The sequence below is a fragment of the Brachionichthys hirsutus genome, chromosome 4 (genome assembly GCF_040956055.1).
Source record: "Brachionichthys hirsutus isolate HB-005 chromosome 4, CSIRO-AGI_Bhir_v1, whole genome shotgun sequence".
In the NCBI taxonomy this organism is placed as follows: Eukaryota; Metazoa; Chordata; class Actinopteri; order Lophiiformes; family Brachionichthyidae; genus Brachionichthys; species Brachionichthys hirsutus.
Genome location: NC_090900.1, coordinates 15,685,232 through 15,701,554, shown reverse-complemented (window position 1 = coordinate 15,701,554; position 16,323 = coordinate 15,685,232). Strand labels below are relative to the sequence as shown.

The window sequence follows — 16,323 nt, the reverse complement described above, 5'->3', positions numbered from 1 at the left end:
TTTTAGTTAGTATCGCAACCCAAACCACAGCAAAACTATTGGCAATGCTGTAAATTCGCAATTCTTAATGAAATATAACTGGTTTAACTTGTTTGGAACAAATTCATGATTTATCAAATAAAGTACTGAATTTAATAGAATACAATGAATTCATTTGTTTATCTGAATCTCTAACATGTTTATTTTGAATATTTGTTCATTTATGCTCATCAGTGGCGTTTTTCTCTATAAGAGGGGCGTGTCGCACAGCAGAGTTCTCGCGCGGAGGTCGCGCCATGGTTACGGTTGCTAGGTAGCAGTGTTTTTAGCCCTTTGGCTAGCTGACCTGACGACCGGCTCGTGATTTAACAGTAGAACTGAACCCACGTCTGATGGCGGGCCGTGTGATCGACCCGAGCCGGGCTCCGGTGGCCTACGGCCGGCGGGCTGTTCCGCAGCTGTTCGAGGAGCTTCAGCGGCCCGAGGTCGACTGGAGGAACCGGGCTCTGACGTCACTCTGCGACCTGCTGCACGACCCGGAGCTCATCTACCAGACCGTTAACGGCGGTAACTGAAATAAAAACGCGACCCCGTCGCTTCTTCTTTTTTTCTGAAGTCTCTTTGTTCTTCCGCAGGTTTTCTGGACCAACTTCGAGTTCTGTTTGCGGACGAAGATCCATCAGTTCGGAGTAAAACCTGCGAGCTGCTTCGCATCGTCGCCTCCCACAGCATCGGCAGGTAACCCGGATCAGGTCTTTGATCCTGGCTGTAGTTCGTCATGTCAGCAGCAGGTGGCGATACAACCTGTTTCCTCACGTCTGTCCTTGTCCTTTGACAGGCAGGCCACGCTCTCCTCCTCCCTGCTCCCTCCTCTAGCCCAGCTGCTGGATGACTCCTCATCCTCCTGCAGGAGGAACGTCCTCCGAGTGCTGAGCAGCCTCTCTCAGCTGCCTGCAGGCGCGTTTGAGCGTCATCACAAAGCAACATCCGGAAAAAAAAGGTTCCCCCTGAAGATTATTACTGTGAATAATAATAAAAACCGTGTCTCCTGTAGGTTCTCACGCTCTCCTGACGCTGGTTCCTAAGCTGATGCAGAAGCTCATGGAGGAGGAGGAGGAGGAGGAGGAGGAGGTGCAGGTGCTGCTCCTTTCCACCATCAGCTCCTGCTCCAGGATGGACCCTCTGTCGACTCTGGCTGCTGATGGAGTCTCTTTGCTGAGCCAGAAACTCTCCCATCGCTCCCCAGACGTCCGCCGTGAAGCTGCGGCAGCCATGATGGCCATCAGGTTAAACACCCGCCTCGAGTTTAAGAGTCCAGCTTTGATGATGTCACTTCATCCGCTCATTTCAGGACTTCGGTTTGTACTTGGACATGAACTTGTCAAACCTAAACTGAAATGCAAATGTGTCCGTTTGCTTGTTGCTCTCTGCTAATTTTAGCATTTGCGAGGACGGGAAGCGGCAGGTGTGCGCGGAGGCGGTGCTTCCTGTCCTGGTCGCTTTGCTGCAGGATGAAGACATCGAGGTTCAGGTCAACGCTGCAGGAGGCATCATGTATACCGTGACCACCACTCCAGGTACGAACACACTCCTGGGTCTGAAGCTTCTGTTTTCAAACTGTCAGTGAAGGGGACACAGCCTGCCTGATGCCCCTTTAAGAAGTCCGTTTGTTTTTATTTGTCCAGGTAGTTAATGATTCCTGCATGTTGGCCAACACACGACTCACCTGGATGATGTCATCATTTTGCAGGCTGTTGTGTTTTGTCCACCTGTTTTTGTTTGTTTGTTTGTTTTACATCTTTTTTACTCTCAACTTTTTTCTTTTGTTGGCTGCTCATTTAATCAACAAGTCTAAAAACTACAATAACCATGAGCCTCATTTGCTTGTTGCTATGGAGAAGCAGCCAAACAACAAAAACCTGTCTCCTCTGCCTCTGATTGGTTTGTACATTGTGGGTTGGGTCAGCATTGGAGGTGATTATTGGTTAGGGTACGGGTAAGAAAGTAAGCCAATTTAAGGCAGAGTGGGCGGGTCTTGTTTTTACAGCGCAGCGTTTAGCTAAATTTCCCTTGGTTCATCTTTTGCAGAGTGTGAGCTCTGTGATGGAGGCCCATTGCAGCTTGGGAGATGTAGTTGACCTTTTTCTCACGCTGTGTGCAGATTTTATTGAATGTCGCCTCCCTCCAGGTAAGCAGCAGTGTCTGGATCTGGACATCATCCCCATCCTCCTCGACCTGGTGTCTAAGGAGAAAGAGGAGGAGGAGGAGAGTGTGGAAAAGAAGAGGAGGAGGAAGGCCCGTACCGTGTACTGCCTGCGTGCTCTGACCGCCCTAGCTGAAGCGCCGAATGGCCGCCGCGCCCTCCTGAAGCAACTCCCTATACTGGCAGCTAGAACTGAGGCGGCAGAGGAGGACCAGGACATCCGGAGGGCTGCTCAGACCGCTGTCCAGGTCATTACCTGGACGCCATAAGACAGTGATGACCTCTGACCTCCAGTCACTGCTGATAAGATAAATAAAGTAATCATCCATGTTTGGATCTGTATTATTCACTGACATTCGTGATGAACTCTAACAACACAAGGCATCCTTAAGTTTGGATCAAACCGGCGCTGTAACGTCTGTGCTGAAGACGGATCCATCCAGGACGTCACGTGTTGATGACATCACTTAAACCAAAATGTTTCTAATTGAAATGGAATTACTGATTTTCATTTTATCTGTAAATGTAATTTGTTTTAAGAATTAGAATTTGGTAAAGCAACTCCTCAAATGAACACAGTCACATGAAATATATTATTTCTTTATTTACTGTTATTTCCATTTCCTTTTAACAGTTTGATGTTTGACGAGCGTCTCACTAATGACCTCATCTGGTTATTTCTTCTACGAGTGACGGTTTAGGGTCGCCCTTCGCTCCACTTTGCCTCCGGAGGTGTTTATTAACTGTCAACAAAGCAAACATCATTTTCTGACAAAAGTCAAAGGCAAGAATTCAAGCATTAAAGCTTGACGATCCCTGTGACCGTCCTGACGTCTATCCTTGTGCCGGTCCTGAATAGCTTCCTGTCTGACCTGCTGCTCTGAAAGCAGCCGCTCTTTGCTCAAATTAAGGTCAGAAACATGAATAGCGCTCCTCTATTTAAAACCAGCACTGAGACCTCATCTAAGAAGATGACAAAAATATTCCAATGTCCACAAGTTAAATCTTTTATAAATTACCGCTGAACGTTTCTGATCTGAAGCAGAATTGGTATTTTTAAACAGTTTTTTTTAGTTGTTGGATATTAAATGTCTGACCACAAGAAGGTGAACAAAGAACGGGCGGCTGTGATGACGCCTGTGACCACGGAGAACATGCTTATTTGGCCATACTAGATTAAAGTGTAATTGTACATCCACTCCAGTGGTTGGCAGTGGCGCCCTGATTGTCAGAGTGCACACAGGGAGTATTAGCTCTATGGTGTTTTTGCAGAAGAAGAACAGTTGTAAACAAACCCTCGAGACAGCGCGGAGGAAACAGAGAGGAAAAGAGAGACGGAGATGATAAAACAAAGGAAGGTCAGTCGAAATCAAAGACGAGGAAATATGACGTAGCGTACGTAGCGCTTGGCTTCACCGTGACTACGGTGGGAGACGAGGGAAGACCTGACTTCCTCATTTTGCTCAAAGAAAATCAGCACAATTGTTTTTTTCATTTTTGTTTTGTAGGTTAAAGTGTTTTATATTTTGTGCTCCTGAGTTAATGTTGCTGATCAATTTTAATGTATTATTATTTATTGATGTTATTTAATTTCAATTATTATTTAATTGTATAAATTGTAGTTTAAGGATTAAAAAAAAATTCAGGCAAATTGATGCACTTCAAATATTTTCTGTTGCAGACAAAAAAAAATGGTAATGAAGTTATTCTTTGTTGTAAGTTGATCTATATTTCTTTATTTCTCATATTTCTTTTTATGTTAATAAGGATACAAGTGTTTTGTTTTGTTTTGGGGGGGGGGGGCGTGAAATGTAATGTAACCGGTAAGGTCTATTCAGTGATACTGAAGGGTTGGTGGCCCCCCTTCTTGAAAGGGGATCGGATCCGCCGGATTGGACCCTCCTCTCCAGTACCCCTGAATAGATCTTACCGGGGAGGCTGAGGAGTGTGATCCGCGATTGCTGAGGCAAAAACCCAGACATGGGAGGAGTTCGGCGTGGCCGTAAGCAACTCATGCAACTCAAATATAAATACTTATGAAGGGGTGTTTAGTAAGATGTGGTCGGAGGGGGGCAGTGCCTTTGAATTGGAAGACCGGGTTGGTGCCCCCCCCTTTGTAGTTCTCCAACTATAGGTGGATCACACTTCACAGCCTCCAGGATATAGGGGGGGGGTTGGCTAGTCTGCATGGGCTGGGCTGTGTTCTTTAGCTTGTACTTCAGAAGGTACTGAGGGATTTCCCCCTTTTGCCTGAATGTATTTGGACTCCGTCAGTGTCGGCTTTGCTGAAAAGACCTGTTTTTTGGTTCCTTCTTCACCCAACCATGCTTTTCGTTGCGCTTTACCAGGTACTGAGGGACTTTCCCATAACCCTGTGTCTTCAAGTCTTTGGCCTCCGTAATTGCAAGGGTCTGCTTTGCTGTTACGAAAACCTGTTTTATGGCTGCCTTCACAAAGTTTTTCTCTTGGTGAATTATCACAGGTCTGGTGACCGTATGTTTTGGAACAGGTGGTTTCCTGATAACAAGAGGCTGGACGACTCTTGAAGACAATGGCACCTTAGGTAACTTGAACTCCTTTGAGTGCTTCTTCAAGTAGTTGGCTGGAGAGGGCTTCTCTGTCTTTATTGGTCCCATTGTCCTCATTTCATGCTTCTTGAGCTGCTCCACATTGGTGCGTGGTACGTATTTGATGCTGTCCAAAACATTCTTCCACGGTTTTTTTCTGGTGGTGATGGTTTTGGGGCAGTTCAACATTTTCTGGACTGGCTGATCTGCGTTCTTCAGCTGGCCATTGTCCTTCTTCACCCAACCCTGCTTTTCGTTGCGCTTTACCAGGTACTGAGGGACTTTCCCATAACCCTGTGTCTTCAAGTCTTTGGCCTCCGTAATTGCAAGGGTCTGCTTTGCTGTTACGAAAACCTGTTTTATGGCTGCCTTCACAAAGTTTTTCTCTTGGTGAATTATCACAGGTCTGGTGACCGTATGTTTTGGAACAGGTGGTTTCCTGATAACAAGAGGCTGGACGACTCTTGAAGACAATGGCACCTTAGGTAACTTGAACTCCTTTGAGTGCTTCTTCAAGTAGTTGGCTGGAGAGGGCTTCTCTGTCTTTATTGGTCCCATCGTCCTCATTTCATGCTTCTTGAGCTGCTCAACATTGGTGCGTGGTATGTATTTGATGCTGTCCAAAACATTCTTCCACGGTTTTTTTCTGGTGGTGATGGTTTTGGGGCAGTTCAACATTTTCTGGACTGGCTGATCTGCGTTCTTCAGCTGGCCATTGTCCTTCTTCACCCAACCCTGCTTTTCGTTGCGCTTTACCAGGTACTGAGGGACTTTCCCATAACCCTGTGTCTTCAAGTCTTTGGCCTCCGTAATTGCAAGGGTCTGCTTTGCTGTTACGAAAACCTGTTTTTTGGCTGCCTTCACAAAGTTTTTCTCTTGGTGAATTATCACAGGTCTGGTGACCGTATGTTTTGGAACAGGTGGTTTCCTGATAACAAGAGGCTGGACGACTCTTGAAGACAATGGCACCTTAGGTAACTTGAACTCCTTTGAGTGCTTCTTCAAGTAGTTTGCAAAGACTGGCTGGTCCCTGTCCCTCAGCTTCTCTTGCTCCTTCTCCTTACACCGCTCATCCTGGTGCTTCAAAAGGTTCTGAGGAACGGCAGCATTCTCTTCACCATTAGTAAAGATAATGGGGAGGTTCTGAGGAACTTCCCCATTATCATCGATGGTGAAGGATTTTGAGCGAATTATCCTTTTGACTTTAATATCAGAAGTGCATTTTCTGGCTGTGCTCTTGGGGGAGATTGGCTGGTCTTCATGGCCTGGCTGGTCCCTGTTCCTCAGCTTCTCTTGCTCCTTCTCCTTACACCGCTCATCCTGGTGCTTCAAAAGGTTCTGAGGAACGGCAGCATTCTCTTCACCATTAGTAAAGATAATGGGGAGGTTCTGAGGAACTTCCCCATTATCATCGATGGTGAAGGATTTTGAGCGAATTATCCTTTTGACTTTAATATCAGAAGTGCATTTTCTGGCTGTGCTCTTGGGGGAGATTGGCTGGTCTTCATGGCCTGGCTGGTCCCTGTTCCTCAGCTTCTCTTGCTCCTTCTCCTTACACCGCTCATCCTGGTGCTTCAAAAGGTTCTGGGGAACGGCAGCATTATCACCATTCGTAAAGATAATGGGGAGGTTCTGAGGAACTTCCCCATTATCATCGATGGTGAAGGATTTTGAGCGAATTATCCTTTTGACTTTAATATCAGAAGTGCATTTTCTGGCTGTGCTCTTGGGGGAGATTGGCTGGTCTTCATGGCCTGGCTGGTCCCTGTTCCTCAGCTTCTCTTGCTCCTTCTCCTTACACCGCTCATCCTGCTGCTTCAAAAGGTTCTGAGGAATGGCAGCATTATCACCATTCGTAAAGATAATGGGGAGGTTCTGAGGAACTTCCTTATTATCTTCACCATCAGTAAAGATAACGGGGAGGTTCTGAGGAACTTCTGTATTATCTTCACCATCAGTAAAGATAATGGGGAGGTTCTGAGGAACTTCCTTATTATCTTCACCATCAGTAAAGATAATGGGGAGGTTCTGAGGAACTTCTGTATTATCTTCACCATCAGTAAAGGTAATGGGGAGGTTTTGAGGAACTTCCGTATTATCTTCACCATCAGTAAAGATAATGGGGAGGTTTTGAGGAACTTCCTTATTATCTTCACCATCAGTAAAGATAATGGGGAGGTTCTGAGGAACTTCTGTATTATCTTCACCATTAGTAAAGATAATGGGGAGGTTCTGAGGAACTTCCTTGTTATCTTCACCATCAGTAAAGATAATGGGGAGGTTCTGAGGAACTTCTGTATTATCTTCACCATCAGTAAAGATAATGGGGAGGTTCTGAGGAACTTCCGTATTATCTTCACCATCAGTAAAGATAATGGGGAGGTTCTGAGGAACTTCCTTATTATTTTCACCATAAGTAAAGATAATGGGGAGGTTTTGAGGAACTTCCTTATTATCTTCACCATCAGTAAAGATAATGGGGAGGTTTTGAGGAACTTCCTTATTATCTTCACCATTAGTAAAGATAATGGGGAGGTTCTGAGGAACTTCCTTATTATCTTCACCATCAGTAAAGATAATGGGGAGGTTCTGAGGAACTTCTGTATTATCTTCACCGTCAGTAAAGGTAATGGGGAGGTTCTGAGGAACTTCTGTATTATCTTCACCGTCAGTAAAGGTAATGGGGAGGTTCTGAGGAACTTCTGTATTATCTTCACCGTCAGTAAAGGTAATGGGGAGGTTTTTAGGAACTTCCGTATTATCTTCACCATCAGTAAAGATAATGGGGAGGTTCTGAGGAACTTCTGTATTATCTTCACCATTAGTAAAGATAATGGGGAGGTTCTGAGGAACTTCCTTGTTATCTTCACCATCAGTAAAGATAATGGGGAGGTTCTGAGGAACTTCTGTATTATCTTCACCATCAGTAAAGATAATGGGGAGGTTCTGAGGAACTTCCGTATTATCTTCACCATCAATAAATATAATGGGGAGGTTCTGAGGAACTTCCGTATTATCTTCACCATCAGTAAAGATAATGGGGAGGTTCTGAGGAACTTCCGTATTATCTTCACCATCAGTAAAGATAATGGGGAGGTTTTGAGGAACTTCCTTATTATTTTCACCATCAGTAAAGATAATGGGGAGGTTTTGAGGAACTTCTGTATTATCTTCACCATCAATAAATATAATGGGGAGGTTCTGAGGAACTTCCGTATTATCTTCACCATCAGTAAAGATAATGGGGAGGTTCTGAGGAACTTCCGTATTATCTTCACCATCAGTAAAGATAATGGGGAGGTTCTGAGGAACTTCCTTATTATCTTCACCATCAGTAAAGATAATGGGGAGGTTCTGAGGAACTTCTGTATTATCTTCACCATCAGTAAAGGTAATGGGGAGGTTTTTAGGAACTTCCGTATTATCTTCACCATCAGTAAAGATAATGGGGAGGTTCTGAGGAACTTCTGTATTATCTTCACCATTAGTAAAGATAATGGGGAGGTTCTGAGGAACTTCCTTGTTATCTTCACCATCAGTAAAGATAATGGGGAGGTTCTGAGGAACTTCTGTATTATCTTCACCATCAGTAAAGATAATGGGGAGGTTCTGAGGAACTTCCGTATTATCTTCACCATCAATAAATATAATGGGGAGGTTCTGAGGAACTTCCGTATTATCTTCACCATCAGTAAAGATAATGGGGAGGTTCTGAGGAACTTCCTTATTATTTTCACCATCAGTAAAGATAATGGGGAGGTTTTGAGGAACTTCCTTATTATCTTCACCATCAGTAAAGATAATGGGGAGGTTCTGAGGAGCTTCCGTATTATCTTCACCATCAGTAAATATAATGGGGAGGTTCTGAGGAACTTCCGTATTATCTTCACCATCAGTAAAGATAATGGGGAGGTTCTGAGGAACTTCCGTATTATCTTCACCATCAGTAAAGATAATGGGGAGGTTTTGAGGAACTTCCGTATTATCTTCACCATCAATAAATATAATGGGGAGGTTCTGAGGAACTTCCGTATTATCTTCACCATCAGTAAAGATAATGGGGAGGTTTTGAGGAACTTCCTTATTATTTTCACCATCAGTAAAGATAATGGGCAGGTTCTGAGGAACTTCCGTATTATCTTCACCATCAGTAAAGATAATGGGGAGGTTCTGAGGAACTTCCCCATTATCATCAATGGTGATGTTGATTTTAATATCAGAAGTGCATTTTCTAGCTGTGCTCTTGGGGGAGATTGGGTGGTCTTCATTGGCTGCCAGGTCTGCAGGGACTAGCTGGTATAGTTGAACTGGCTGCCCTGCGATCATCAGCTTCTCGTCCTCCTTCTCCCTACAATGCTCTTCGTTGCGTAGGTCTACTATATGGCATGTAAAACTTTCCATATTTTCAGTTAATATGTAAATATGCAATTGTCAACACACACAGTAATATATTAAATGGTGGCCTGCAAAGATGAAAGAATTAAAGGGTTTTTTATCACAAAGCCTTTGATCACACTGCCTTTGATCACACTTTGCCAGTTATTGAAAACCCCATTTACGGATTCAAAAATCCGCTACAAACAAAGACCAAAGCTACAGGGTGTAAGAGGTGTATCAAAGCCAACTGTACCTGTAATTCATAATTTATATTCCTTTATCTTGCAAATACCTAATTATGGTACCTAATACCAGGTGACATACCTAATTAAAAAAAGAGGAATCTAATCTTACCAATAAACTTTATATTATGCACTTTCAATAACTATTAAACAAGTATTACACCAATATCTACTCACCATAAATTGTGGTCGCAATAATTCCTTCTGTCCTTCATGTTCACATTTTTTTGTGTCATAAATTCCACATTCTTGTCTTAGACTCCAGGGTTTTTGGTCTCTATGTGACAAAGCAGTTTTTAACCCTTTATTGCCTCGTTAACGAAGCCAGTCAGCTGGAGATGAACCCGAGTTTTAAGTCTGACTCCTGGTTTGTCTGTTAAAAGTTTTATTTTCTTGGAGGTCGTCGGTGCCTCTTCTTCCTCCTCAGTTGGAGTTTACCTCTCGGCAAAGAAGCTCTCCAAAAACGTTTGTTTTTTAATTAATTTTCGCTAGTTCAGGTCTGTTTTTAGTAACGTATCACGTAAAGCATGAGAATTCACAGGTGAATGTTACGTTGGTGAAAATCCATTGGGAACATTGGGGATGCCGGCCATTACCACGGCAACACAGTAAATATAACGACATGGTTACGATTGACTCTTTCGACTGGCATGCCTATCAGATTGTATGGGACGTTTCCATGTTAATATGTCTTTTTAAATATAATGCGATCATTTCTCGTTGTTCGTAATAGGATAACATGGGGAACTTCGGCCATTGCCGCAGCAACACCGTAAAAACAACGACAATGGTTACGATTGTTTGTTTTGATCGGGACCGCATGAGGGAATTTTCTGGCAAATTTCAATAATTTCTGGCAAACTATTTTTTAAATTCCCATTCAATTTTTGTTCTTGTTCTGTAGGGGGCGCTGTAAGGCTGATTGTCAAAGTTTCACTTTTAAAGTGTCCAGGTAGGAAGGGTCAATAAGTGTTTAAAATTTGGGTTTGATTGGAGTGTGTGTGCGCAAACGGGAGCAATTTTTGGTGTACGGAAATATTACTGCGACACCTCAGGTAGTGAAACGACACGTTAACCCCCCCCTCACTGGAGCAGATGGACTGGTCCAGAGAGAGAGAGAGAGAGAGAGAGAGAGAGAGGCCCGCTGCTGACACACCCACCGGGACTATATGTGGAGCGGTCCCGCACCGACACGGTGGACGACAGAGCTGCTGGATGCTTCTGATGAGCGCCGGTACCGGAACAGGTAACGGACAGCAGAATAATGTGCAGATATTCGTGTCTGCAGTTTCACGCGTTGATGTTCAAGTGAAAATACTTCTAAAATATATAACGATGAATATTACGGGCTTGTTTCAGATGCCTGGTCGATGATCAGATCAAATAAACTGCAAAGTTCACTTTATGTGCGCACAATAGAGATATTACCGGAGTGTAACACGATACCGGCGTCGCACCGGCGGCTCCGCGGGGAGCCTCCGGTGAGCGTCGCCCCACAGCTGGAGGAGCAGCTCCACGTCCTGCCCCGCGTCCATGTCCGTGTTTAAATGTGCGTGAAACCGGCATGTTCCAGACGAATAGTTGCGTTAGTGTGTGATGAAGTTATGTAAGGCTGCAGGAGAGAGAGGAGGGATGGAGGAGAGGAGGAGAGGAGAGAAGGGATGGAGGAGGGGAGGGATGGAGGGACGGCGGAGAGGAGAGGAGGGATGGAGGAGAGGAGGGATGGAGGGCGGAGGAGAGGAGGGACGGAGGAGAGGAGGGACGGAGGATGGATTAAAGGCGGTTTTATGTAACACCCCCCCTCCTCAGCAACATCTGCCGGCCGGCCTCCACTTAAATCCTCGCCGGGATAGTTTCCTAATATTCCCGTAAATACCAGCCACGTTTGGCTTGTAAATAAATAGTCTCAATTTCCGTCGTTTGTGGAAAGCGTCATGAAAATACTTTAAGAAATTTGAGTTATGATCCAGAAATAACAGGCGATGAAAGACAAATGGTTCTCGAATTTAATATCGAATACTTTCGTTCTTTAAATTGTTCTTCGTCAGCCCAGCTAGTTAGCCGATGTTTCAGAAATCTGGGTTAACGTGCTAACCGCTAACAGTCAGCTGGAACATTTCTGTTTTATGTTTTATGTGAATAATAGTTCTACAAACGTAGCACACAATGAATATTGTACATTTTTATATACTATTTTTCAGAACTTATGACATTCAGTCTCAATTGCATGTTGTGTTTTCACGCGAATCTGCCAATGCTAGCATGCTAACATAGCAAATTCAGTGGGTGAACATTGCAAACATGATAAAATAAGCTAAACAACAGGTTGTTTGGGTTGTCATCGTTAGCTGATGTTAGCATATTGATTTAGCTTAATAAATGGAAGCAGGTGTTGTTTGAACCCTGAGTGTTGTCTCACAGGAGAAACCGGCAGCTTTAACTTCAGCTGTAACGTTAAACAATACGAGTTGGTGATGTTTCCGTTCACGTGTTTTTATGAGTGGGAGAGAGGTGTTGCCATGGAAACAGGTGACTCTTTGCTCATGCTTGTGATGTAAATGCTCTAAAAATAAACCTCTCTGAGCTTTTATAAAAATATAAACTTGAATCTGCAGGTCAGAGGTTGAGAATCAGACGAATATAAACAGAATGTGGAGCAGGTTGATGCCGCTGTTCTGTTAAAGCTACTGGAGCCGGGAATAATAGGCTTCCAATCCTGTGGGCGCTAGAAAGAACCATGTGTGTAGGTGTGTGTGTGTGTGTGTGTGTGTGTGTGTGCGTGTGTCAGTCAGACCGTACTTCTCTTCATATTCATTTTTCATCTTATACAAAATTTCACCCAAATGTGAAATTCTCATTATTTTCTCACTCTCATGCTGACGAAAATGTGTTTTTAAAAAATGTAAGAAAATGTAGTATATTTCTTTATTCAGTTTTTAATTTTGCCAACATTGCTTAGATATTTTGTAGAAGGTTGTCGTTGTTGTTGTTGTTGTCTTCGTTGCTGTCCGACGTTGCTCTCAACCGTTTCCAGTGGAATTGCCTCGTTTATTCTGTGTCCTTGAGCTCACCTGTAATCTATTACAAACACAATGCAGCAGAAGATACCCCCAATACCCCCCCCCCCCCCCCCCATAAAGGTACAAAAAAGAACTGAACAGATGAGACGGAACACGCAGAATAAAAGAGGGTGAAGGAGACACAGGTGACACCGCTCAGGGCGGGGCAGACGATCACACAGGTGACACCGCTCAGGGCGGGGCAGACGATCACACAGGTGACACCGCTCAGGGCGGGGCAGACGATCACACAGGTGACACCGCTCAGGGCGGGACAGACGATCACACAGGTGACACCAGTCAGGGCGCGGCAGACGATCACACAGGTGACACCGCTCAGGGCGGGGCAGACGATCACACAGGTGACACCGCTCAGGGCGGGGCAGACGATCACACAGGTGACACCAGTCAGGGCGGGGCAGACGATCACACAGGTGACCGACAAAATGCAACCTGAAGTCACGGAACCGACAGGAAATAAAAACACACAGCAGCAAACATGAAGATTTTACAACCATTGTGAAGGTCAAAGGTCACCTTAGGTCACTTCTCACTATTTCTACTGATCAAATGAATATGATCAAATGCATTTGTTTACGTGAAGTCCGCCTCCCCCACAGACATGAATGCATCAGGAATCGTTTTTCTGAACACACTTAAATTCTGTTACCTGTACTTTTACAGGTTTGTGTTTTATATGGACCGATAGTAATAATAATGATTATTATACATCAAATAGTTCCTCTCAGCAGAGACCTCGTATTTAATGTTTGGCTCTCGTGCAGTCCCTGAACCTCTCAATGCTGCGTGGGCTCCCCTCTATTTCTGGACTCATGAGTCATCTTCAGGTTATGCAATAGAAACTGCACCGGTGGAAGCAGGAGGTTGCTGGTTTGAGTCCCTCTCAGCGGTTTGAGTTTGGATGGAACTGGAACGTTCTGCAGCCGAGGAGGCCTCAACGCTTATCTCTGAGCAGCAGGGGGCCGTGGGGGGGGGGGGGGGGGGGGTTCAGGAATGAGGCCACGGGCACAGCCAGTGTGTGTGTGTTTGTGTGTGTTTGTGTGGGTGGGGGGGGTTTGGCTGCAGGAATTTTAAGTTGAGTGTTTGCTGATACGACGCCTTCTGTCTTTAGTCATGTGACTATCCAGGTGTGTTCCTGACACACAGGTGGACTGTGATTGGTCGTAGTGAGTCAGGAGGAGGACAGGAAACACCCCAAAGCTGGTCGTGTTAGCGAGGACCAGCTGGGTGTGGTCACGTCTCTGTGAGCTGAGATAACGCACTGCCAACACACACACACACACACACACACACACAGCTGTAACCATTGCATCAGATGATTTACTGTAGAGCCAAAATGAAACCGATCAGGTTAAGATGATCAATAGGAGGCTGATCAGTCTGATTAAGGTATCCGGATACCTCGGCGTCCAGTGTTTGTTGTCATCTTCATCTGTGCTCCAGCGTGAAGCTGCTGATGAAGATGAAGATGGAGCTCAGTGCAGGTTGAGAGTCTGACTCAGCACTTTTCTCTGACCTACTTTAAATTTTGACATGTTTTATATTTTACTGCACCACGACTCAAGAGCACGAAGAAGAGGAGGAGGAGGAGGAGGAGCAGAGAGGTTCTTTACGTGAACCTGGAAAAGTGCATTTAGTTGGTCAAACTAGACTTCTGATGTCAAAAGGTCCTTGAATGCATCACAGAGGAGTTGGGAAATAATGTCAAACGTCAATCGCTGAAATGTGAAAGGAATTGTGGGAGCTGTAGTAAATCACCCGCTGCCACAGAAGAGGCGGAGTCATCCAAAACAATAATATAAATCTTTCCGCGGTTTCATTGGGCCAGAGGACGGTTTGATTTGAACGCCCAGGCGTGGCAGCCGGGCGGGGTTTACCTGTGACGAGCGGGACACGCTCATTGTCGGGGTCTGTTTTAGACCGCCTCCTCTTTGTCTCTCCCACATTCCTGCCAGCTGATTGGACGGCCTGGTGTGGTAACCTGGCAACGTCTGGACAACTGTCCTCTTCCTGTGAACGTTACATCCGTGAACTTTCACCCCGGATTCAGAGATCGTGCTGTTTCTCTTACCGTTGAGCTTCTGATCCAATAAGATTGTTTCTGTCTACATTTAGGAGAGACGTTGCCTAGCAACAAGATGAGTAAATGAGGACGGTTCGGTGGATCTGGTCTGGGATCTGGTTTGGTTTGTCCAGATTGTTCAGGTCTGTTGGTCGGTACCAGCGTCGGGTCCAGATGATCTCTGTGGACGTTTATCAGATATTGATGATCTTTATTGATTATAGATCGACCTGCAGAGTGTGAAGCTCCCTGCTTGTATAATGTGTATACTAGTACCAGTAATACTGAGTGTTATGTAGAACAGCTTGATGGGGTTTTTTTTTTCTTAGATTGAGCAGTTTTCATTTTCAGACCAAACTCCTGCTAGCATCGTTGCCTAGCAACAGCGTTGTCTTACTGGAAATAAAACGGGGATCTGAAAATAGGGTCCGAGCAAAACGAGGAGAACGAGTCTGATCAGAATCCAATGAAATATCTGGACTCGTGTGTTTCCACCTGAACTCACCTGCAGAAGTGATGTGATGGAAATAACTTGTTATTTATCACCATTTCACCACATCGGCCGTGGAATCATTGTATTTTTCATTTTACTTCACATAAATATACTAGTCACGAGTATTTTTTGTGTATTTTTTCATATTGTGAAGTTATTAAATCAACTTTTACTTCACACCTGCAACTTTAAATAGAATAATTTAATAATATTAATATGATATATATTTTTCTGTAACGGATGATTCTTCCACCAAGTATTCAAATAGAAATACTGAATTAAAGTACCTTAAAGCGCAGTAGAACCTGAGTGAACGGAGGACCTGGGTGATCTGACTGATGGCCTCCGCTCCAGAGACGAGGAACCTGACTCCTGATCGATCAGGTTATTGATCATCAGGAGCCATCAGATTGTATCTGACCTCCCTCCAGGGAGGACACGGAAGCTGGAGGGTTCTAATGAGGCGGTTCTGACGGTGTTTGAGTTCTGGACGCGTTTGCACATCCAGCTGGGATGTCTGGAAAATACATTCACTGCTAAAATAAAATAAAATAAAATAAAACGTGTTTAAATTTGGCTCGCACAAAAATGTTGCTCTCTGTTGACTGGAGAACGTGACCACAGCTCCCAGTTAGGGCTAAATAATCAGCGTTTTACGAGCATCAATTATTCAGCGACATCAGACACCAGTACAGGTCAATGGGGGGGGGGGAGGGGGGGGGGGGGGCACCAAAATCTGTCAAATCTGCAGAAAATCTGAGACACAGCAGATCAAAATGTGGGAAATGCTTAGTTTTAAAGGTCTGTCTGTTCTGACATAAAAAAAAATATTCTTAAAATCTAAAATGAGAAATTAAAAATACACTTTAGTGAGGATGATGATGATGAGGAGGAAGAGGTTCAAACATGTTAATCGTAGGATTTACTCGAGCTAAAACTTATTTTTTGCGTGTGTTCCAGGTGCCGATCGGGGTCGGCGGCCCTGAAGACAGACAGACATGATCCCTTCCTCTCCCTGAGGTAACGAACACTCGGTGCTGCATTCATTGACCGTACGTTACCCGGACGCCCACCTGTGTTTGTTCGTGTCGGACAAAGCTGGGGACTCTGGAATAATCCCTTTATAGCCGTCCGTCTCGTCACCAGAGAATAAAGGGGTCCGGCTGCAGCAGAGTGTGACAGCCGCCCACTCAGAACTGAGATAAACACCCCCCCACCCCAACCCCAACCCCAACCCTAACCCCCCCCCATCATTCCATTCTCTCCATCTTCCTCTGTCAGAGACAAACCTTTAAAGCAGAATCCAGCTTTTACAAAAAA

General features: G+C 44.7%; 1 protein-coding gene across 1 annotated transcript; it reads left to right on the top strand.

Annotated features, from left to right (window-relative positions):
- Positions 1-371: 371 nt before the first annotated feature.
- Positions 372-2,451, top strand: rsph14 (radial spoke head 14 homolog). The gene is made up of 6 exons (XM_068738824.1): positions 372-546; positions 615-717; positions 818-936; positions 1,034-1,265; positions 1,420-1,556; positions 2,168-2,451. The coding sequence occupies exons 1-6, from the start codon at positions 372-374 to the stop codon at positions 2,449-2,451; spliced, it is 1,050 nt and encodes a 349-aa protein (XP_068594925.1).
- Positions 2,452-16,323: the final 13,872 nt, after the last annotated feature.